General features: G+C 47.1%; 1 protein-coding gene across 1 annotated transcript in view; it reads left to right on the top strand.

Annotated features, from left to right (window-relative positions):
* RAB6B (RAB6B, member RAS oncogene family) overlaps positions 1-24,498 on the top strand; it is a 118,361-nt gene that overhangs the window by 79,943 nt on the left and 13,920 nt on the right. The window contains exons 4-7 of the mRNA XM_006263939.4: positions 1,746-1,851; positions 7,596-7,707; positions 14,515-14,608; positions 17,281-17,347. Of these exons, the coding sequence (XP_006264001.1) occupies positions 1,746-1,851; positions 7,596-7,707; positions 14,515-14,608; positions 17,281-17,347 (379 nt within the window). The remainder of the gene's footprint in view (positions 1-1,745; positions 1,852-7,595; positions 7,708-14,514; positions 14,609-17,280; positions 17,348-24,498) is intronic.

The following is a 24,498-nucleotide window of genomic DNA, read 5'->3' as shown; positions in this document are numbered from 1 at the left end:
GGCTTAACATGGTAATTGAACCCTAGGAAGGCGGTAAGAAGTGCCTGGCTGTTAAGGCTTGTTCAGCGCAAAGAAAAGGTTGCCCCACTGGGCAGTCTCCCGCTCCTTGGGCCTGTAATTTGCCAGCTCGCAGATGTTGCATAAAATAGCAATAGAGGAAAATCCTCTATTTAAAAGTTTTGATTTATTGATTTGGGGAAATTTTGTACAAGGAGAAGGCAATGTCAGAGAAAATGGAAGTGCAATGTAATGAGAGAGAAGCAGCAGGCTCATTAATAAACAGCCTCTGCCTACCTATTCCGCTGTTAATGCACTCACAAGCATCTATCTTGGGTTTAATGGGCTGGGTCTCTTTCAAAAGACACTCCACTCATCCTAATGAAATCCACGGATGAACCGCAATCTCAGTAATGGAGCAGCTGCAGAAAGGTGCTGGTAGATGCCCTCAGACATCTAAGGAGATTTGTCTCTGAGCTGTGAGCTGGTGGGTGGGGGAGATGCAACTGCTGTGATATATATAGAACTTTTTTTAAAGATCTATTTTCTAATTCTTTCAAAATGCTGTGGGTCAGTTTAGGATTTATGAAACCACTGCACTGAGCCTTCAGACTTCAAGCATGCACTAAGCAAGCTCCCCTCATCCAACCCTACCAGTGCTCTAAGTGCTGGCTTTGGACCTCCAGACCAGAGCAGGTAGGGACAATCCTGTCAGACTGTGCTTGCGATCAAAAATTCAAAACCAGGTTCCCAAGGGTGAACAGCATATGTCGCCCTGTCGACATGGTAAATGTATTATGCCTAATGCTAGTGCCCTCAAACACACATGATGCTCTGGGCGGGTTACCCCCTAAACCAGAAACAGCGTAGCAAGGTCTCTGCAGTGCACCAGACACAGTTGCATGGGCCAGTTAGCCCAAATCCATGCTAAATAGCTAACCAAAAGCACTATGTAATATTGTTTTTAGTCAAGAAGGTAGTCTACCCAGAGCAGTACAGGGCACATCTACACATTCATTAATGTGCAGTAGCTACTGCTAATTTAGTTTAGTATTTGCTTAATGAAGTACTAATTAAATGTGCAGGAGCCTAATACTACTGCATGGTAGCATATTATCACGGTTTTTGCCCAGCACACTACTGTGCAGTGTTATTAGGCTACTGCGCATTAAGTATCTCATGTAGACGTGCCTAAAGGGTCCTTACTCTTGATGACTGTGGTAAGATTGCCATGCAGACCTGGCCTGTATTCACCTGCTTCACTCACACAGCTCCTGGTTCTCTCTTTCCTTTCAGTTTCAGGGTACAAAGAGGTGTCAATGACATCACATTTGTGCTACCATCAAAATTTTCATGGTGGCACAAACAGCAGGCAAATAGACGTCTTTACCCTTCTTCACCCACATCAGTGGCTGTGCTAAAAGGTAGTGTAAAATATGGCTGTTTTATTGTGGTGGATGTCTATTTGCTTCATTGCAGAAAAGTGTTGGCTGCACTCTTCAGCCGCCCTGGGCAGCTCTGAGGGACCTGATCCTGCATACCCTGGGAATTCCCATGCAGGTGTGGGCCCCTCAAGCCCTGGGAGCACCTGCCTGGCTTTCCCTACTTACCTGTCCCTGATTCTTTTAAAAATCTCATCCTAAATTAATGGTTGGCTGTGGAGCCTTTTACTTTAGCGCAGCTGTAGTTTTCCTGCTTGTTTCTCTGGCTGATTGGTTGTTTCCTCCTGTTGCTCTCTGCCCTGGCAGGTACGATTGCAGCTCTGGGACACAGCAGGCCAGGAGAGGTTCCGAAGCTTGATCCCCAGCTACATCCGAGACTCCACAGTGGCTGTGGTGGTCTACGATATCACCAGTAAGTTGTGCCGTCTGCCTGATTTGTCTGTGATGCTGTGCCTGATGCTGGCATGACGGGTGCTGCTTAGGCAGCTGCCCAGTGCAGATGTGAAACACCCCTGGGGAAGGGGAAAATGCAAGGCAGGGTGCCAGAATTGGGAGCTGACTAGCTGGGAGGTCTGAGTGTAGCTGAGAGGGAATCTGGCTCAGACTGGCCTCAGAAGTGCACGCGCTTCCCATGCCTCCGGTCCAGCCAAACTCTGCTCGGAGCAGAAACCAAGGGAAGGGGGAAGTGTAGCAGACATAGCTGGATCGATTTGCATTCCTCTGAATCCTGGGGCAAATCTGAACGATGTCAACTTTCAGCAGCCCCTAGTGGGTGTTACACCACTGAGGGGATATGTATTAAGGAAGACTTAAAACCTCTTTACCAAGGCTGGGCAAATTAGTGCTTGCAGGCCAAATCTGGCCTATGGAGTGATTTTTGCCCAGCCCACAGTGGGTCCCTTGGCCCCACCAGGCAGTGCTGGGGCACCCTAGTCCTGTGCCAGCCCACAGTTCACTTTGGGATGGCCGCACGGCAGCAGCAGCCCATAGCTCTGCCAACTCAGCATGCAGTGCAGCAGGACTGAGAAGAGCAGTGTGGGGCAGTGGCAGCAGTGGGAGCTCCAGTGAGGGCGCTGCATCTGGGGCTAGGGGCCAGTTTCTGTGAAAGCCATGTGTGAGCAGGTGGGAAGCTGTGTCCGGGGCTCCTGCCACTGCCCCTGCACCATGCCACTCTGCCCCATGCCAAGCTGACAGGGCTTGGGACTGCCATCGCTGTGCAGGCATCCCAGGGTGAGCTGCAGGCTGGAACTGGATGGGGGTGCCCCACTGCCACCCATCTGCCCAGGCCCTGGCCCAGTCCTGACCACTGCTTAAAATCAAAGAAAATGAGGGTTGGAAGAGACTTCGGGAGGTCACATCTAGTCCAACCCCCTGCTCAAAGCAGGACTAGCCCCAAGTGGATAATCCCAGCCAATGCTTTGTCTAGCCAGGTCTTAAACACGTCCAAGGATGGAGACTCCACCACCTCTCTGGATAGCCTGTCCCAGTGCTCCACCAACCTGCTAGTGAGAGTTTTTCCTAATATCCAACCTAAACCTCCCTTGCTGCAACTTGAGACCATTGCTCCTTGTTCTGTCATCTGCTGCTATGTGCATGGAGGGGCATGGAGTCGCCACTGGGTCCACCCCTCTCCCTCCCATGCCTGTGAGCTGTGTGGCCCAGGCTGGGGGATGAGATGGGTAAGGGGAGGTAGGAGGGAGGCTAAGTTCCCCCCACTTGGTGGGCTCCATGGTGACATGAGGCCATCCCCTGCACCTGCCTCTGCTTCCCCTCCTCACCTTTCTGAACCTCCTCTGTGAGGCTCGCAGCCCTTCTCTCTCCATAATGGATGCTGCAGCCCCCAAGCAAGGCTGAGCAGTAGCTACCAGCTCTACCCTGCCCCTGCACTGTCACTGCCCCAAGATCCCAGCCCCAGCCCTGGCCTCGGACCTGGATGTAGCTCCAGGGAGCTACTCAAACAAGGTGTGCAGGCAGGTGGGGAGCTGTGCCCAGACCTGGGGCTGGGGCCCAAACTTGGGGCAGTGATAGCATGGGGCCCAGGCAGGGCAGAGCTGCGATCCACTCCCTGAACACCCCTGCCCACAGAACCTGTGCCCATCACAAGGGTGTGCAGGCAGCAGATCATGGCTCTGATCCAGCCTGGCCCTGCGCTGTCACGGCCCTGCAACACCATCCTGTGATCCCAGCCTTGTCCACCTGTGCCACTCCTGACTGCCGCTGCCCAGGGCCAGATCCCACATAGGGAGTTTTGGTAAGTTGTTGCACAGGGGGCAGAAGGAGAGTGGGAGGGTGCTGACCTGGCCCATGACAGCTCACCAAAACAGCCTGTGTGACCCTCGGGCCCAAATAATTGCCCACCACCATGCTGAGCCAGGATCTGGCCCAGTGGGACCACATCTCCCACTTGTGTAGTCAAGCTCAGCTGTGGACCGTGCTACCAGACCAGACTGTCACACTTTGCACAGGTGCAAGTGCCTGCATCTACTGAGGATCCAGCCTATGGCATTTTATTTGGCTCATGGACTGAATTATACAAAACTTAGAGGAAAAAAATGCTGGTCTTGTTCTAACATCATTGCATATGTCCCTACACCACATATGGCTGGAAGTTTGTTTATTTTTGTAAAATTGCATTAGAGGTTTGCTGTCACAGAAGAGCTGTTTTTAGCATGTTTTTACACGTTGTGTTCAGATGCCGTGGGATGTAGACAGTCAGGCAGAGTCCCAAAGATGAGTGACAGGGAGGCTGTATCTCAAGTGATGCAATGGAGATCCCAGCTCTTCCCTGGTGTAGGCTACTAATGTGGGAGTGGTGTTGCTGCAGGAAGAGAAGGGTGACCCCTCTTACAACCTGATCCTCTGCAGGTTTGTCCTGTGCTTTGTGATGTCCTGATGCAAGCTAGGTGCAGACCATTACCATACCAACTTGCTTCCACTGCATGTTGTCGTGGCACAGAGTACAGGCAATGGAGAATCAGACCCCAGGATGTGTATTAACTATTGCTGATTATCAGTGATTTGGGTTTTCTATTTCCCATGGGGAAACGGAGAAAAATGCAGATTTCCCCCTTTACCTGAGGAAAACGCAGGTTTCTCATTTTAATGGACAAACCTGCAGATTTTGCACTTTTGCAAAGAGCTTTCTGCAGGCTGGCAGAGTTCCAGGTGTGGTAGGTCTCTGCTGGATCTTTAAGAAACAGGTAATATTATGTAAAAATTGAAGTATATCAGCTCCCTTAAGGAGTGGAAACAAAGCTCTTGTCCACGGAGGTCCAAGCCACTTGGAACCAACAGAGATGGTTTCTTTCATAAGATCAGGCAGCTGGTACTAGGAGAAATCTTTCCTGAAGAATGGGGTCTCTGTATTACACCCCAAAAATGGCATGATCTGGGTCCTATGCTCATCTAGATGCCAAGTGAAACAAAACAGTAGGGCTGTGCGAAGCTTCAGGTGCTGATTCGGTTCAGAGGATATTCAACCCGATTCGGTGGTCGAATCTCTGAATCCAAATATCTGAATCCTCCCCCACCCACTGTGCAGGAGCTGAAGAGGCAGGGCTTTTTTTTTCTTTTCTTTTTTTTTAAGAGCCAGGAGCTGGGAGAGTGGGCGGGGCAGCCATTGAGAGTGGGTGGGGGATAGGGCTGATTCAGCAGTGGCCGAATCTCCGAATCAGATTCGGCCAAATCAATTTGGGACAGTGATTCGAATCACCAAATCAAATTGCTGTCCCCCGAATCGGCTGAATCTGAATCCAAAGCGAATACTAGCCGCTTCGCACAGGCCTACAAAACAGCCAACACACTGTACAAACACATGGAGACTCAGGCAAATTTATGCATATTGGCACCCAGGAACAGAGCTGTTTGCAGTGGGTGTGTATGTGCTCAACTAGCCCCTACCTGATTTAACATCTATGAAGGGTGGTACAAGGATTTAGAGCCAGGCCCAACATTGAACAGGCCTGCTCCTGTTTGCTCTGTGCTTGCCCAAGTCTGCCTTGGCCAGGAAGCAGGCAGTCTCCACAGTAAGTGATCTTTGCAGGTGGTTCCCCATCACAGATGTTCAAAACAAGCTCCAATGCATTTGTGCCGCTTTTGTTCTTTAAGGCAGGAACTGGTGCTGGTATTTGGCACTTTCATCTGTTTTGCATCTGGGTGCTGTTGTTCACCAGGATGCGATTTTGTTGTTGCTGCTGTTCATGTCCATGGAAATGCAAAGTGACAAGGAAGCAGCCGTGGTGGCATCTGCTGGCTGAGGCAGTTGCAGTGCTAGCTGCAGTGTCAGGGTTACACAGATGGTCCGGCGACGCATTTCTCATTAAAACTGCTCCTATGAAAGACTAGCCACGGCATGACTAAAACCTGAGTTCGTTTCAACTGCCATCTTCCTATCTCAGCTCTCTTTAATTGGCAATGGGTTCTCGGAGAAAAATGCGAGAGGCAGAAGAGACAGCAGAGCTCCGGAAGAGAGACCAGGCCCAGACTTTTGTGAATAGCTTGTTAACTTGAGTTACCTGCTGGAAAAGCAGGACCCAATTAAGCTACATTTATAATAGAAAGCATTGTGCTTTGACGAATGAATCTCTCTGCTGATTCCAGAGTCAAAGGCTGGGGCAGGGAACATATTTATTCAGGACTGTAAGAAAGCATTTAGCAGGCAGGAGGCATGACAGTGATGTTCAGAGCTCTGTGCATAGAGGGACAAGTTATGGGCAACATGAACACTGTCCACCAAACATGCCTTTTCCTTACCTCTTATCACTCTTGGCCCTTCCACCCTTGTTGCTGAAAGTGAGGTCTCCTCTTTCTCTCCCTTGCCTTATGACTTGTTTCCTCAGCCTGCTCCCTTCTCTTTCTCCTCAGATACTGTCTTGCAGTCAAACATGCCTTTGTTCACACTCAGTTCTACCTGCCTTCCAGCCCTTTCCGTTTCTTCCTCCAGACTCTCTGAGACAGCGTCTACTCAAGTGTCTATGAAACTTTTCTCTTCAGCTTTCCCTGGACACCACCCCCAATCAGCAACTCAGCCACCTCCCTCCAAACAGTCTCCTCTGACCACAGCTGTTAATAGCCTTCTCTTGGCACCTCTGAGTCTGATTTTCCCCTGACTTGCCCTTGGATAGACATGCATGCCAATGCTGGTAGGTGTGAAATGTCTGGATTCTTCTTTCAATCACTGGCACAAGTGTAGATGACAAGGCACCATGGAGCATCAGGCTCACTGTACTCATCCTCTATCACCTTTCTGCTACTTCCTAACCTTTTTCCCACTCTCTTCATCAGAGCTTCTTCCCTTCCTCTCCTGACTTCACCTTCAGTGTCGCTGTGGAGGTTTCTGATGTGCCATCAGTGGCCCCAAGCTCTGCTCACTGTCCTTTTTCTTTGCTCTCTCCCATGGTATCATCAAAGGATGATGTGAGATGGAGGAGCAAGGGACTACTCCCTGCACCAGCCAGAAGAGAGCCATGTCAGTGCTCCTCCTCTCCCCAGCCTGGTGATCCATCCTGACCTGATCCTCCAGTATTTCACCTAGAGTAGTATACAAGTAACGTCAGCTTTGTACAGCCATTTCTCCATCAGCACTGACCTCCCCACTGTACAAGCTGGCTGGCTTGGCGTTCTCTTTCTCTGCCTCTCCCTTTACATCCTGACCCGTGAGCAATGTCCAGCTCCATGCACACTTCTAGCCTGACCTAAACGGAAACACTTAAAGATGTTGCTATTACTATTCATAGTTTGCACTTAATGCCTTTCATTAAGCACTGCAAGATGCTCAATGAGCTTTGAATGTTTAAGCATCACTACACCCTTGGGAAGCATGATTAACTCCTTAGATAAATCGAGTTGCAGGGGAATTACATAGGTTCAGATTCTTGCCTCAGTTACACTAGCATCAAACAAGGAGCCAGTCCACTAAAATTAGTGGCGTTCCTGCAGCAGAGTAGACCTAGCGGCAGTGGCAGAACTGGGGTGCTGGTTTGCCACCCCCTACTCTAACCACACTCTTTTCAGCTTTATCAGAAACCACGTGGCCTCCCTACTTGAACATGAAGTCTCCAAAGTCACATGAAAATGCTGTTGTCTGTCTCTGCTAAACAACTGGCAAAAATTCTGTTTCTCATAACCACTTGCATCGTTCTGTCTCCTCACTTACAGATCTCAACTCCTTCCAGCAGACATCCAAATGGATTGATGATGTCAGGACAGAAAGAGGAAGTGATGTCATCATCATGCTCGTGGGCAACAAGACAGACCTTGCAGACAAGAGGTAAATGAGGGACATGGTTGGGAGGGAAGTGGCAAGGTCCTTGAGGCACAGGGCAAGGAAGCATTACACAGCACAGAAGCATTAATGTACCATTAGCAGCCCCCTGTTTTGGTTGGAAGACTGTCCACATTCAAGTCACTGGCTCCCTTGCTGGTGACATCACACCCCAGGGTTACCCTAGTGAATTAGGATAGATCCTGCGTTGCCCTGGAGTCTGCTGAGATGCTGCTGGATAACAACAAAAGTCCAGCCCAGCAATACTTGAGCGCTTACGCCCTGTTCACGGCTCTCTGCAGAAGGAGAATCCTTGAGAATCCGGATCCAAAGTATGGAGTGCTCCACAGAGCCATGCTGGGTAACTAGAGATAAGAGGTCCCAAAAAGCCCAGGTTATGAGGTGGGGGATCCTCTCTCTGAGATTTTCATGTTGTCAATCAACCAAAAAAAAAAAGCCTTTGGTCACCTGTCACCCTGTTAAGCCCCATACAAACTCCTGATTAAGCAGCATAGGTAAAGTAGCCTTCTTGTCCGCCATGCCTTCGCTGTCATGGCATAAGAGTCGGCAACTCAGGGAGGACTATCTTGTGTGAAGAGTTGTAAGCCTATCTGCAGCAACACCTGTTTGACTGTTCTCTGGGATATGCTTCCAGCTCAGTCTTGAAAGCCCTGCTGGGATTTAACCCAAACCATCCACATCTTTAGCTCCAAGGTAGAGTATAGGGCTCCAGCAAGGGGTCCCCAGTGACCCAGTCACATGGCTGAGGTCCCCAAATGATAAATGCTGAAGTGAAGATGGTTAGAAGTGGGCACTGCTAATTGTGGCTGCTGCTGATACCTATCTCAGATCCAGAGAACGCAAAGCACCAGAGGTAAGTATAATGAACTTCATTTAATAGATGTGAAGTGACAGGCACAGGGTCACCCAGGAGGCTGGTGATAGCACTGAAACTAGACTCAGCTCTCCTCATTTGAGCCCAGTGCTTTCTCTACCAGGTCACAATTTTGAAAACCAATAATACCAACATAGAGCAAATGGCATATCTTGAGGATAAAATGATGAAAAAAATAAGGATATGTTGGGTGAGATTACACATTACAATCAGATCATGTTAAGACCACATAAAACTTGAATGATCACACATTAACTAATACTAAGTGCCTTTAGGAGTCTTAAAGTTATGCCATTTCCATCAAGGATTATTTTTGAGCTGTGCTACCTAGCCTGTCTTCCATTAACTTCTGGATATTCACTTGAGATAAAACCACAAATCTGTAGTCCTCCAGTATCCCAGGATGCACTACTTCCAGATGGAATAGTCTTCATCCAGGACTCTGCTGCCCTGGACTGACAGCTGGGAACTGCTGGGCAACAGGTGCGTGGGGATGGGGTGAGTGGGGAGGGAGCAAGGGGGAAGGAAGGGGCACGGGCAGGCAGCTGCAGGGCCCAGTGAGAGCAGGATCCAGTTGTTCAGGGGTAGCACAAGCTGCAGGGAGCCCAGGAGCAGGCAGGGAGGGAACTTCCCCCTTCCCCTCCCTCCCACCACCCACTGCTGCCAAGGGGCCAGGGCAGCAATCTGGGAGTGAAGGGGTGATCCAGGGAGTGGGAGGAATCCAGGGGCTGATGGGAGGCAGGAGGGTGATTTGGAGGGTGGAGGGGGTGATCCAAGTGGCACATGGGGCCCTTTCCCTCCTCTTCCCCAGCCTATACTGTGACAAGCAATGCAGGCATGGAGCAGACTTTCAGCCTGTAACCACACCCCTGCTCACCAGCTCTCTAGCATTAGGCCTGAGCTGTGAATATTAGGGTGGGTATTACCCCAGAAGTGTGACTGGTCATTGGCACTAGTTAACCTTAACACAGACTAACGTTTCTTAGAATTAGCACCTGCTAACTGTAATGTGTAATCTCCCCCTTGTTTGCTAGGGGAGCAGTACTTTTAATGGGTGCCTGCAAGAGGAGCTCCCAATTGCATCCTTATATAAGGAATGTCTCAAAACTCAGTGAAATTAAAATACGAACTTTCCGCTGAGAGATCACTTTTCTCCACCTAGAGCATGCACACAAGATATTAAGGGTGTGAAGGCTGCAGTGTAGTGTAGAGATACCTGAGCCAGTTTCAACCAGGCTAGATAGGAGTTTTACTGGGTTAATTTACCCAGGTTCTCAGAGGAGCTCTGGGATTTGGAGAGATGGAGGCAGCCTCCTCCCATATCGGGCTAGAGGGAGCTCTGGGGCGGTAGCCGTCCCTACATGTCCTCTTCCCACTATAGAGATATGGGGTGAGGATTATGAGAGTAGCATCCCTCTGGCTTAAGATTCATTAAAGGTAAAGCAAAACAACCCTCCCAAACCTTATGGGACAGTCTTAAATGTGGGGTCTTTGCCTGGTATCTCAAAAGAGTTTCTGAAATGCGACTTTTGTCATCAGTTTAATAAACCAGCCCTGGATTGGCCAACCCCTTTGAATGTCCCCCAGTGAGCTCCTCTGGAAGCATCTGGCCATGGCTGCTTACAGGACACAGCATGATGCTGTCTAGTGCCATGAGAATGTGTTTGCACTGCTTTAGGGTTGAGCAGCAGCCACAGGCTACCTCCTGAGCCAGAAGTAGCTTCACCATGTTCACAGAGCTAATTGGTCCATCTGAGGCACTGTGCTAAGGCAGCTATGCTAAGCAAAACCAGAAGTGGCTTCCACTGCCGGAGGTCTCTCAGGCATCTGGGACTGAATCCCAAAAATTTGTTCTTCAAAAGTTGCTCACAGGAGAGCATTAATTTGATAGAGGCCAGGAGGAATGCCCTGGTGAAAGAGGGGCAAAGATGGGTGCGGAGAAAGATGCCGATGTAGGGAATGACAGATCTGTGAATGGAAAAGCAACTGTCTACTGACTAGAAATGGGGCTTTCTGTGTCCTGGAAGAGAATGGGTAGAGCTAGCTAGAGGGGCCCAACAACAGCATAGCAGAGGGATTGGGGTTGGTGGGAGCACATATTTTGGAGAAAGACGAACTGGCTCTACAGAGCATGGTAGAGATCTTGGCGGAGAAAAAAAAGAGTTGGAGTTTCAGGGGCCTGTGAAGAGGCGAGTCACCAGAAACACACACACACAAGCATGCACCCACACACATGCATGCACACACTCCTAGAGGTTGGAGGGGAGGGGGGGTTTCTTCCTTGTGTGCTGGCCCGCTTCATAATCAGGAAACACTGCTTTGTCAGGCAAAGTGACAAATCATTTCAATGGCTCTAGGCAACCATCTATCCAGCTGCAGGCAGGGGGCGGAGGAGAGGCCCAAACAACAGTCAGTCCCCACCATGTTAACAGCCCAGAGGAGCCTATGGTTCAGCCTCCTGCTGCCACTGCCAGGGAAGTTACGATTTTGTACCAGAGGCAAAGATCCCACTTACAACATACTTGCCAGTCTGTTAGGGCACCCAGCCACAAGTTGTCAAGTTGCCCCACCCATCTGAGAGCAGGATTTGGCTTCCTGCATTGATAGGACTTGCTCCAGGCCACACCGGTCAAACCATATTGTGCCATCAGGATAGTCAAGGCACAACTGTGTCGTAACTGTGGGCCTTAGCGCACATGCTGCCACAGTAAAGATGCGAGATAAGTCTCCAGGGCTACATTTGAAAATCCCATCTGGGCTTTGCCATATCCCAAGCTAGACCCACTTATCACATTGCCCTTTATCCAGTCCCATTGCCCCAGTAGTGAAGATATTAACTAGTAAGATACATAACGGATGTGCCTGACACTTATTATATGTCTAGTCCCCACCCCATCAGCAGCAATAGCAGTGTACCCCATGCCAGGGGGAGTGACTCACTTCCATTAGTTACTGCAGTGCCAGGAAACTAAAAGGCCTCCTTTGCTCCTGCATTATATTGAACACAATAGTGTTAAACCAGTGTAACGCTGATATAACAGCCTACATTTCCTGGTGTATCTGCAGGTATTATAATGGGGCCCAGAGGCATCTCTCTTCCTTGCAGTTATAAAGTTCACATTTATAGCCCTATCCTCTGCAATACAGCAGTGTCATGCACACTTATTTTTCTGTAATTTCCAGGAAAAACCTGGAGCCTGAAGGATTAGCCACAAGAGCTTCTCCCTGTTATATTAGCAGTCCCATTTTACACAGTTCCCTGCCATTATGCTCACAATTTCTTCTCAATGAGATTTTGTGTCAGCATTGCTGAACGTAGTTGAGTCTACTTCTCAAAAAACTAGCCAGACAGAAGCGGGCAGATAATTCATAACCAACACCTTTTAAAGAGAGATTCTTTTTGGCAGGGGGGAAGGGTTGAAGGGCTGCAGGAGAAGACTGCTGCAGAGTGAAGTTGTTCCTTCACGTTAATACAAGACAGGCATCTGAGCTGTTTGGAATATGTGGCCTTAATTGTGAGTGCTGCACTCATGAAAAACTCTGGCCTTACTGGCAGTTAACATTTGCTGCTCTACAGGGAACAGGTGTCCGAAGCCAGGAGGTAGCCCTAAGCCCAAGTGAGGCACACTTCCCTTGGCCAAAAGGCAGAACCGATGCATGCACTCCTGAGGCTAGTGAGTGGGCACTCTCATAGTCTTTCTGTGGGGGAGGAGAGGGATGAAGAACTGCTTTAAGCTAAGTTATACAAGCCTCCCCATTTCTGTTGTTTTCCCCCGTTCTCCTTGACAAGAGGTCAGGGGCATTGCTGTTTCTTCAAGCCTCCAGAAGGCAGCTGAGAAATCAGGGAATGTGGATGTCACTCAAATCAGAAGAATGGATTTGACAGGCAGCAGCCGGCTGGCTGTCCCCAGTGAGATAAAGCAATTTAGAGGGGGAGCTCTGATCTGATGGCTGCTGGGGCAGCTGGAGAATCCAGTTTTTCTACCAATCGATCTGCAGACCAAACTGGAGAAAGCAGGCTGTGCTGGGGAGGAGGGAGTTCAGCCTCCAGGTTCATCCATGCCCAAGCTGGGGCTTCTCTGAGTATTCAATATCGAGCGCTAAGGAGGTGTGCTGGAATTTCAAAGGAGAATAGTCACAGTTCTTAGCTGTGATAGATCCTCTTATTTCCATCTGGAATAAAAATGCAAATGCAGTGTATTTGTTAGTGCCCTCCCCCCCATACTGCCTCAGATGCCTTGTATGTCTTTCATACTCAGCATACTAAGGAAATGGGGGCAGGTAGAAAAGGATTCTGCCACAGTTTAGAGACTCTAGTTACAGGTGAACCTATGCTGCGCTGCACTGATGGACACATAATGTAGCCCTGATTCCAGCAGCAAAAAAGGGCTTGCTGAATGTGCACAAAGTGGATGGCATGCCCATGTGCACTCAGAGCTAGGGGTTGCGCTCAGGAAAAGGCAGGGAAAGTAGTGCCAATTGGGTGTGGGGGCAGTACTCTTCCAAGCTCCCCCACAAAATGAGCCTCACCTACTCGGGAACGCCAAGCCAGAACTCCACTTCCAGTAAGTTGTGCAGATGCTCCAAATATGAAGGGAGATGCTCTGCCAGGCTTGGCTGCCTCTCAATGAGTTCAGACACTCCTATGTCCTCTGCTGGGCTGCTCAGGTCCCCCTTGCCCTGTTTACTGAGTGTAAAGTTATTTAGGATAGAAATATGTGGACTGAAATCCTCCCTTGCTCCCCACCTTGTCTCATGCCACAAATATCCCTTTGAATAGCACATGTTCTGGGAGATCTCATTCCTCCCCTGGCTGTGTCATAGGGTTTAGTTATGGGACCTTTGTGGGCTATACATAAGCCTGTGCAGCATAAGCCATGGGTAGGTTGTTGCTAGATGTGGCCATTTTCAAGAGACTGAAAGCCAAAGCAGCAGAAGTCAGAAGTATGGCTAAGTAGAAAGCCTTAAAAGCCTATGTCTGAGTGACTGTAGTGTGATCCTTTGCAGATGTAGCAACTAGCTTAGTCAGCAAGGCAAAGGGAAGCCATTCATATGTTTAATGATACAATCAAACCGAGCACAAGACCTAAAAGGGAACGCTATAATCAAGTAATCCAAATACTCTATACCATAGCTTTATCTTTAAATAATTCAAAGTAGTAACTGATGTAGCCAAATGTATTAAGTTATTTTGCTGTAACAGATGTATTTTGTTAGAATTCTTAGATAAATTGTGAAAACAAAGCGGCTTTGTCAGACCATAAACTAAGGTGAAAAAGTAACAGACCAGTGTGAAGCAATATTCCACAATGGGATGGGAAAGGAGGTAAGGTAGCCTCCCTTTTGCCTTCTTAAGGATATAAATATCAACTAATTGACACTTCCCAGGGTCCACAAGAAATCTAGTTTAATCCAGTTCTAAAAGTTTCAGTGAGGCAAAGAAATTTAATTAAAACCAATCAGAGATCAGTCGTTAGAATATTGGGACTAGCCATCTATAAATATTGGGCATAGGCTGAGAAAGTTGGACTTCTACATTTTGGACTTCAAAATGTGGACTTACCCACAGCTTAGCAAACCAACTCAAGTCCCCAAAGAAAAAGAGAAGCCTGGCCAGTGGGTCTGTTTCTTCCCTGAATAATCATACAAATAAGTCCTTGCTATTGTATATCCTAATAAAGCTTTCGAGTTGTGGCTGGACTGGTCTCACTATGCCATCAGTCTCACTCTCAACCACAGTTAAAATTAAGTGTAACACCTTGACTCACATGCAAAGAAACAGAACTGTGTTCTAGAGTACGCACTTACTATGGTTTTGTTTCCTTTTCCCTCCTTTTCTCAGACTTAAACAGCCTCTCTTCCTGGCCCTTCTTGGCAGGGTTAGTGCAGTTACAGTTTTCCCTTCTCTGTGTCCTCAGGCAGATAACAATTGAAGAAGGAGAACAGCGAGCCAAAGAACTGAGCGTCATGTTTATCGAGACCAGTGCAAAAACAGGATACAATGTAAAACAGGTAAGGGAACACCTGCTCCAGCCAGAACTGCAGCCATGTGAAACAGCTGAGCCAGCAGGCTCACTGCAGGGACTTAGTTAAGCTGCCCTTTTGCCAGACAGGAGCTAAAGGCTGCAATAAGGGTGACTATTTCAAATCAACACGGGATGCAAAATTATATCTATGTGGACTTTACAAACAAAAATGTCCTCCACTTTGACATCACTAGACTGTTTCTATATGAAGAGCGTTTAGATTCCCCATAGTGCTCTCTCCAGGTCTAGAATGTCAGGACACTGTGCACATGTTAAAATTGGATGCATTGTGTATTCCCACTGCAGTTGCAACCCGAACACAGCTACATACAATTACAGAAACACAGAAAAATAAGGCTGGAACAGATCTCAGGGGGTCATCTAATCCAGCCCCCTGCTCCAGGCTAAACCATCCAAGACAAACATTTGTCCAACCTACACTTGAAGATTCCCAGTGATGGAGATTTCACAGCCTCCCTAGGTAATCTGTTCCTGTGCATAGCCCCTCTCTAGAAAGGCCTTTCTAATACCTAGCCTAAATCTCACTTGTTCAAAGTTAAGTGCATTACTTCTTACCCTGACTCCTCTGCTCATAGAGAACAGTGAATCACCATCTGCTTTATAGCAACCCTTTTTGTATTTGAAGCATTCTCAAATCCCCCCGTTAGTCTTCTCTTCTCCAAACTAAATAATCCTGATTCTTCCAACCTTTTCTCACAGATCATGTTTCTAGCCCTCTAATCTCTTTTGTTGCTCACACATACACCTGGGTTGCTTGTGTCCTAAACAGTTCACAGGAAGAACTAGGAAGTGTGTTAAGCAAGCATATTTCTCCATCTAGGCAACTGGAGATGAAGGAAGACTTTGATACAGAATGTGTTTATTAGCTTTAATTAATTTATGCACATTACAGCAAGGAGACCCACTACCATTACCTGCTGAAACACTTCTGGAGGTTAGCTCCCTATTTGACTCTTACGCCTTCAGGCTAAGCGTTGCCTCTTTATTATGTGGTTATACCTTTTTATTTTTATGCTTGCAGTATGTTGTGAACCTTCTCCTTCTGCTTGGGGCCCAGAGACACCACTGTAACAGTGCTGATGAGGAGGCAGAGATCTCCTTAATATGTACCCCATAGGAAGAAAAGAGGTTCTAGGTGACTGCACAGACAAGACTGTGTGTATATACTTGAATGAAAAAAGTGAGATGTCTACTGTGCACCTGAACACACCATTATCCAGAACCTAAAAACAAATGTCTAGTCTTGGTGCCCACATGATAAAAGCCACAGCGGCAAAACAGTCATGATTTCAAATATGGTGGTGATAATCTGTCATTTTGAACAGATCCCTCTCTTAGCCTTAACGTGATGTATCAGATCCAAAGTTAAAAATCCCTAAATTCCTTCCATACTATGGGTGATGTAATATGAAATCCCCTCAGGTATGAGCAGTCCTCCTGTAAGCAATCATGTAAAGCCAACAGCATCTTTTGGAATTATTTGAGAGACGAGCAGAAAACACAATATCTCAAATATTGTGACAAGGGTTTATCATGTAGCGTGCATCAAAAATTGCAAGTTTATTTGTATACATACTGCAGGGGGTGATGACTGGTCCCTGCTGGAGGCTGTTTACCTTAGAGAGTAATGCAGTGCAGTGAGTGCACACTGCAAAATGCTATGGAGGGGGAAGTTTCATATATGCTGATGCTTCCATCAAAGAAGGAAAAAGGCGACAGCTGAGGGATTACATTGCTAACAGAGAGATCTGGTCTGCAATAGCACAAGATGGCAGCTTAAGGAAGTAGCTGCACTAGGTACTAATGTTTCAGGGACAGAGTCTCATTTAGTGCAGGCAGTTGAAAGTACAAATGCTAACATTGAGAAGCAAATCCTCAACTGGTGTAGAACAGTGTACAACCGGGCATTTCAAGGCAGCTATTTGTGCCAGCTGAAATCCGGATTAGGACAATGGGCTAGCTCGCCTGTGAGTGCCAGGCTCAACTATCCAGTCAGGATACATGTAACAAAATTAACACGGATCTTTATTTCCTGGGAAGGAAACAAAAGATTATACAGCATGTATTTTACTTACAGTATCTGAACTGCCCAAACAAATGTATATCTACCAGTTCATCCAGTTGCATAATCAAATGACTTTCTCTGTCACTAATCAGACAGGTTCCCTGCATCACATTCATCTCAAACTAAAGGGAACATCTGAGCACTTACAGAATTTAATTTATGCTGCTAGACTCAAAGCCTGCCTCATCTCTTGCTCAGAGGCCCATGAGGTTGGTGGTTTTGCAAGTGTTTTTGTATCAACCTTAGTAAATTCATCTGTTTACACCAGAAAAAGCTCATAATGTAGACACATACAAGCCAGTTTCTTTAAGCTAGTAACTTTTTGAATGAGACTACATTAGTAGAAGGTGATTGTAAATAGATTTAGTTATACCAACAGGAATTTTCTAACACAGATAATCTTTACACACCAATTTGAGGGGCTGGCCTAATTTACACAAGTATGTAAGTGAAACAACTACTGTCAGGTCCATGCTTTGCCAACATTACAGGTGATGAGCTTTTCTGTTGCCAATGATATTTTAAAAATGTCAACTTCAGCAACAAATCCCTTCTTTTTCTCCTTCCTCCAGCTGTTCCGACGTGTCGCGTCAGCTCTGCCAGGGATGGAGAGTGTTCAAGAGAAGAGCAAAGAAGGAAGTATCCTTTTATATATATACATATATATATCTCCCTCTATATATAGATATGCACATATATAATTCCACCTCTTCCATAGGACTTCTCTCCCACAAATCTCAAAGGACTTTGCAAAGGAGGTCAGTATTGTTGGGCCTCCCTTTAACAAATGGGAAAGTGAGGCTCAGGGAGATGAAGAGAACTACTGGGGTCATCTGGCAGGTCAGTGGCAAGCTACAGATAGAACCCAAGTCTCCCAATTCCACCAAACTCATGCTGCTGCTCACTGGACAGCATAGTGCCCCCAGAGCATGCTCCCTGCATGGATAACCTGAAGCAGTGGAGGGGAACAAAGATGAATGTAACTTTACTGGGCACAGTAGAAAAGGCTACCCACCATCAGACAAAGTGTGAAGCACTCAGAACCCACTAATGGTGAAATGCAAAGCACAAAATTGTCCTGAGATCCATCCAGATCCCACACACTCCCATATGCTGCAGCCCTGGTCTAGCCCTGGTCTGAAGCACAGACAGACATAACACAACATGGGCAGCCCAGACCTGCTTGCATTCTCTGGTCAGCCCAAGGCTCAGAGTCTGTGTGCGCTTTTGTCATGAAACTTAGAGGCAGTACTGGGGGGTATAAAGGAAGCATACATAAAATTTCAAAATCAAGATGCTTGGTTGCACTTTCCTTGTCTGTGTTTGCATGGTACACATTGGGAACTTACCCTGTTCCTTTTCAGTGCTGGCCTTTGCCATGCAGCTCCATTCAAGGAACACCCTCCCTGCCTGCATTGTTGTGAAGGGCTGATGTTCAGGGGGTGTGGAGGGAACAATGTAGGAAGAGAAGGATGAGGATCTAGGAATGTGAGCCTACATGCCTGCACATGAACAAAGGCATGATAGAAAAAGGAAATGGCCCTGTAAAGAAATGGAAAGAGTCACAGGGAGAGCAGCCAGGTGTGAAAGAGCTAGAAAGGGTAATGAAAAGAGATGGGCTAGAGCTAGAGAATGCATGAAATACCATCAGTCAGAGAAGATGAGAACAGAAAGAATGGCTCTGTCACTGTATCTATAAAGGTGTATGTCTGCCCTGCCTTCTGACTGACTTCAGACTAGCACGGTTAACTACCTCTCCCTTTCATTGTAACCAGAGCACTTGGGGCTCAGCATTTCCTTTGAGAGACCGAAGGCCAGACTTTCTAAAGTATATAGATGCATCCAGTGGGATTTTCAAAAACCCATAAGCAGGTCTGATGCCTAAACTCTATTGAAATAAATGGTGAATTAATTAAGCCCCCTAACCCGATCAAAACCTTGTGAAAATCTCACTGGATTGGCCAATCTGGTTTGAGTATAAACTGCCCAAAAGAAGATAAAAGGGAATTCAGAGCTGGTAGTGTTTATGCTCAGAAGACACGTTAAGTATAACATGCTTCCTCTTACAAAAGCTGTCTCACATATGAGTCCAAATTTGGGAGTAGAGAGCTTCCACACCCTAGTTCAAACAGTAGGTATCTGCTCAATGCAGAAGTCACTAGGTCCTGTGTTATGCAGAGGTTGAGCTACATAATCATGGGCCTTTTTCATCTTCAGATCTCTAAGTTTATCCTGAAGGGGCCACATCAAAGGCTAAAAAGAGTAGCTCAGTATTAATAATGAGAATGGTACTCACAGCTTGAGGTGTACATACAGCTCAGTTTCTCCCACTGTTATACAGGTATTGGGAATATGTGAACTGTCAGACTGGATTAGACTTGAGGTCCATCTCAACAGGTGTCCTTTCTCTGACACTGGCAGCACCAGCTGCTTCAGAAGAAGGTATAGGAACCCCACAGTGGGCTGCCCCTGCACAAAGGTCACACAGGTCCCTAATAATTAAAGATTTGCTTAACCTGTAAAGCACCAAATTTAACAGAGCCCAGTTTCACAGCCTTCCTATTGAGTGGCATATTCATAGGCAAACACTTTGCTGACGATAGTGACCACAAAACAAAATTAGCCCCCTAACCAGCCATTTCGCACTCTTTGTCCACTGAGTCCTTGCTATCTGTGCTCAAATTTATGACATGCGTTAACTGCAGTGACGAGGTTTGTGGTATGATGAGAATGAGCAACCTGCTCTAGAAGACTTAAGACCTTCCCAGTAGGATATCCATCCTTACGCCTGTCTGCTCTCTACCTGGTAAGCGGTACAGGCAGGCCTCATGTTAAACAGCAAGGCAGAAAAAGCATGCGATGTGGGGGTAGTGAGTGAGCAACCCTGCACCCTACGCATCCTCCCTCTTGCCAGCCTCTGAATCCTTCAGTGTACCTAGGCCAAACAGGCCCATGTTTACAAGAGATATTTTAGATATTACAAGTTCATGAGAATTTTCTATCCACTCTTCCCAGCTCCTCCCATTTGTCTTGGAAGCCCTGACATTCCCAGGTGGTCATGCAGAGCCTGAAGCTGCTGGGGTGGGGAGAAGCATCCCCAAGGGGGCCAATGGGAGTTTTAGTGGAGAAGGTCATAGTGCCAGGTCAGGCAAGGTGCTTTGGGAGGATGGTGTGGTTTGGGGCTTAATTTCAGCTCAGAACTCAAACCTTTTTGGTTGAGGCAGTAGAGGGTCTAATAAATGAAAACTTTCTCATGGGTCATCACCAGTTTCCCCAAACCAATCACCATAATAACCAATGAAGAGAAATGTGGAGGCTGGAGGGCAGTTGTAATGACATGAGCTCATTAGAGCTCCCATTCCCCTCACATGCATGCACAATGACTGCATTCTTGCTGGCTGACAGGGGGAGAAATTAGCTTCAGTTCCTGCAAAAAAAAAAAAAGAGGCTGCTTTCTCTTTATCCCTGAGGGTTAGTGAGGTGATATTGAGGTGGACTATAGCCATACCTCTAAATTCTCCCCACCGCTGATGCTCAGCTCACTCCTGTGCTACCCTGCTCCTTGCAGTCAGTGAGAGGGGCTTGTCCTGAGAGCACAGTGCCCTGCCCTAAGCTCCATCCTTTGGTAGGTGATGCCTACTGGGCACGTCTGCATGAGACACTTACTGCACATTGTACCACTGCACAGTAGTGTGTCACAGCAAAAACCATACTAATAGCCTACTGCCCAGTGTTATTAGGCTAATGCTCAGTAAACGTCACTAAATAACCATTAACCAGTGCTACTGTACAGTAACTTTAGGTGCTGCGCATTTGGTTAGTACTTTATTAAGGAAGACCTAAACTAAATGCGCAGTATCTAAGGCACATTAATAAACATGTAAACGCGCCTACTGGGAATAGACAGGCCCTGGCATCCGAGAGAGAAAACAACAGTCACCAAGTGAGCATGGAGGGGCTGGGATAAATTGGGATCCCTGAAGCAGTTAAACAAACGGTCCCTTTATTGTGCTGACTCCTGCCCTTTTTGGTTGCTGTTGATCAGTCTCTCAGACTCTATTTTTTTCATCAGGGACACTGGATTGACAGTCTAATTCAGTGACACTGACTGGCTGGTACTGAGCCATCCATCTGCTCAGAGGATGGCTAACAGGCTAATGCTATTCAGACTTCTGCTGCAGAGCAGTACTTAACCCCATTTAAAAAGAAATTCTCAAAGGCCTGGCTCCCGTACGGCTCATGCCCTGTTTGTGTAACAGTTTGCCTACTGTGAGAGGCAGGGAAGGGGGAGGAATTGACCCAGAGCACTGAAAGTTGTGGGGGGTATTGACCCAGAGCACTGAAAGTGCATGCTGGCTTAGGTTCAAGAAACAGTTTAGCCTGCAGCTGCTTCTTTGTGTGTGATTAGGTAATGTGAATGACACCAAGGCTGCTAGCATGGCAGCACAGAGTCCATAGGAGCCCTCTGGTTTATGTCCACACCTCCTTCTTCAGCATACCCCACCCATCATGAGGACATACTGCTGCTGCTGCTGTCAAGTGGACCAGAGACACGGTTCTCAAGAGCTGGGGGGGATGTCCCTTAAGCAGCTTGAATGTCACATTTCCACGTGTGATGCTTTTGAGCAGGAGTGGGGTGGGCATGGCTTGCACAGCAGCAATCTTCCCCAGGTATACTGGGGGTGTACTGTAAACAAGCCCACAGTGTCTCAGTTGTTGTGGTCTCCAAACAACCTGATAACAGTGGTAGCTCTGGGTTTGGTTTGTATCCATTAGGGTTGCCAGCTGTGGTCACCCTGAGAACTAGAAGGCCCATCGGACTTGTGAAGTTAGCGAAAGCACTGATGCTCAGAACATCAAGGAGCTGCAGCATAACTATCCAAAGTATCTCTCTGCCGTTACTAGCAGAGATGTATTCCAGTAATACTCTCAGCGCTGTCCCTGCTCTAGCAAGTAGCACCAGTTCCCATAGCACCTATGTATAATTGCCCAGAGATGTTATTCTCCCTTCTATTCTGATAGCTGTGGCCTGGTGACCTTAGTCCTGTATCCACCAGATATTGGCAGCCTTAGAGACATTATTTGTTCACCTAGTCTAAGAGCAGCAATAAGCAAAGATACTTCTGACCCTTTACAAAGTACAGTTTTGAACAGAGAGGGCCCATTTGTAAAGTGCGTCATCCCTGACTGCCCGTGGAATTTCACTGTCCTGGGAAACAGTAGTCTGCGAAATCTGCTCTATGGTCCGATGCTTCTGGAATGCCAGAAGAGCTGCACTTTGCTTGTGCAGAAGATAGAGGGTGTCAGAGTCACAGATAATAAAATACCATTAGTCTTCTAAGCAAATCCACTCAAGCGAAGAAAAGCCATCAAGCATGTACGTGCATGTCCCCTGTGACCATGCAGTCACATCCTGACATGCTTCCCAACCAGAAGAAAAATATCCACTAATGCACTGGCTCATTTTCCTCCTTTTCGCAGAGTGTACCTGTTCTGCAATGGGCTATGCGGAGGTGGGTCTGCATTTCCTGGCTTTGATACCCCTTTCTGTGGAAAGTTTCCTAGCTATTTTATGTTTTACTTCTGCACTGGCTAAGTATGCATGGTAGCTACTGGAGTTATATATCAAAGCAGTGGTTTTCAACCTGTGGTCCATGGTCCCCTGGGGGTCCACAGACTGTGTGTTAGGGGTCCACGAAAGATGACTATGATCAATCAAAAGTATGTGAATACCCACACTTACAATTCAAAGGGGTCTGCACCTCCATTCAAAATTTCCAAAGGGGTCTGCAAATGAAAAAAGGTTGAAACCCACTGTATCAGAGCAAAGATACCTAGACTAGTTTATCAGGATATTACATTGTTCACAAAACCCAGGTCGGTTTTCAATCATCAGTACTTTTTCTGTGCAGTAGTGCCGCTGCAATTTAAAAAACCTGAGAACTCGTGCAATGGGGATTTCTTTTCCACAAGACTGTTTTAATTTTTTCCAGGCCATGCCCCAATAGGATTCAGACACTCGAGAGCAGTATGAACCTGTGTCTTGTGTGTGGAGGTAAAAGGCTGTATGTTTACACTGTGCCGCATCGTACTGGTGCGCATGACAGTTCTCTGTTTTTTTCAGAGAGCATCCTTCACAGAAATGTGCACAAAGCACTGTATGGGAGAGGTAGAAGAGAGAGGGAGAGAAGATACTTTGACGATGGGCAGAGAGATGCATGAAGGTAGAAGGGGAAGAAAGCTGAGATGTAAGATTTAAGCTGATGCAGATATTGGTTGCCATGGAGGTAGACTGCAAAAACATTAGGTTCTCATGGGTTTGCTAATGCTACAGCATCAGCAGTGGGCCAAGAATGGGCAATTAATGCCTATACGGGTGTCTGGCCAGCACAGTGGAAAGATGCAATGATTCAGCATCTGTTTGTGGGGGTGTCTGTGGGGATCCCGAGGGAATTCAGGCTTCTCTAGTAATGTGATGGTGCTACCTGTCCTTCCACAGGCAAATCCTGTGGAGGGGGAGTGTGTGTTCCCTAGATAGTGCAGGCAGAACTTCCTTGCATTCCCCACTGCAGTCTGACCCAGAGGCTAGTCAGGGCAGTAGAGTGCATGCTTTGTAAGATGCCTGGTGATGGACATACCCAAGATGGGGGGAGCATACCCAGAGGTCCCTAGAGACAGCCATACCTGGTGCTGGTACAGTGTTGTTCGTGCAACTGGCCTGGGATGGGTTTGCTTTTTCAGGGTTGAATGACAGCCCTTCAAGGCTGCATTGGCTCAGACCAGTTCATGGCTGTGTACAAAGGCTCCATCGCAAGATCAATACTGTTAGTGCTGGATTCTCTGATTCCTGCTCTGAGTCCCAGTGGGAGTGCATCATGCAGCATTATCTGCTGTTTCAAGGAACGATGTTAGCCAGGGAAAGACATTCCCAGCAATCAGCCCACAGCCTTAGGAGAGTGACAGAGCTCAAATAGCTTTGCAGGGCTACAGAGGTGCATGCTAGGAGTTGTTCTCAGTAGGCTCCAGGCAAACCAGGTTGGATCAGAAAACAGAGCCTGAGAATCATCTACCTACTCAAACTGAGTAAACCTGAATTCATATATGTCACCAGCCTGTTGTGGGGGGTCTGCCTGAGCCCCTGGTTCCATGCAGAAGTAGCCAAAATGTCCCTAAAAAGGATCCTGCAGTTGCACGCAGTAGTATTACAACTGTAATTGCAATGTATTGTCACTATGGGTATGCTTCTTCATACCCGTGTATAGCACAGATTCATATAACTGAAACATGATATATGGCTGAGAATAATTACCGGTTGAGTATAAATTAGTTAATGAACCTAGATGCTCAGGGAATATATTAAGGCCACCAGAAGGAATCATAAGTAATTTAGTAGTGTAGCTAACCCCTTGCATAATATGAATCAGTGATGGTGATCATGTATCGAAAAGCAAGTCACATTTTAATTACACTGCTAGTATGGTGGAACTACATTTTAATTATACTTTTCTTTAGAATGATGGAAGGACCAGATAACTATGGGCCTGGGCACATGACTTGGTTAACTTCCCCAACCCCATGTAAAATTACCCCTGAAAGAATCGAGTAGAGCAGTACTGGTGTTTAAGTTATACAGTTATGTGTCCTCTGTCTGCAGAGCACCATTTTCTAAAAGCAGACGAGCAATCTGCTCCTGAACCACCTTGTCCAGTACTAGCACCTGCTGTGTATAGCTACCCCAAGATACCTGCATTCCTGTCTGTTCCTAATCCTCATGCACAAAACTGATCAAA

This window comes from Alligator mississippiensis, chromosome 7, assembly GCF_030867095.1.
Source record: "Alligator mississippiensis isolate rAllMis1 chromosome 7, rAllMis1, whole genome shotgun sequence".
NCBI classification, from domain to species: domain Eukaryota; kingdom Metazoa; phylum Chordata; order Crocodylia; family Alligatoridae; genus Alligator; species Alligator mississippiensis.
Note: the sequence above shows the minus strand (reverse complement) of the source record. Positions and strands in the feature narration are given on the sequence as shown.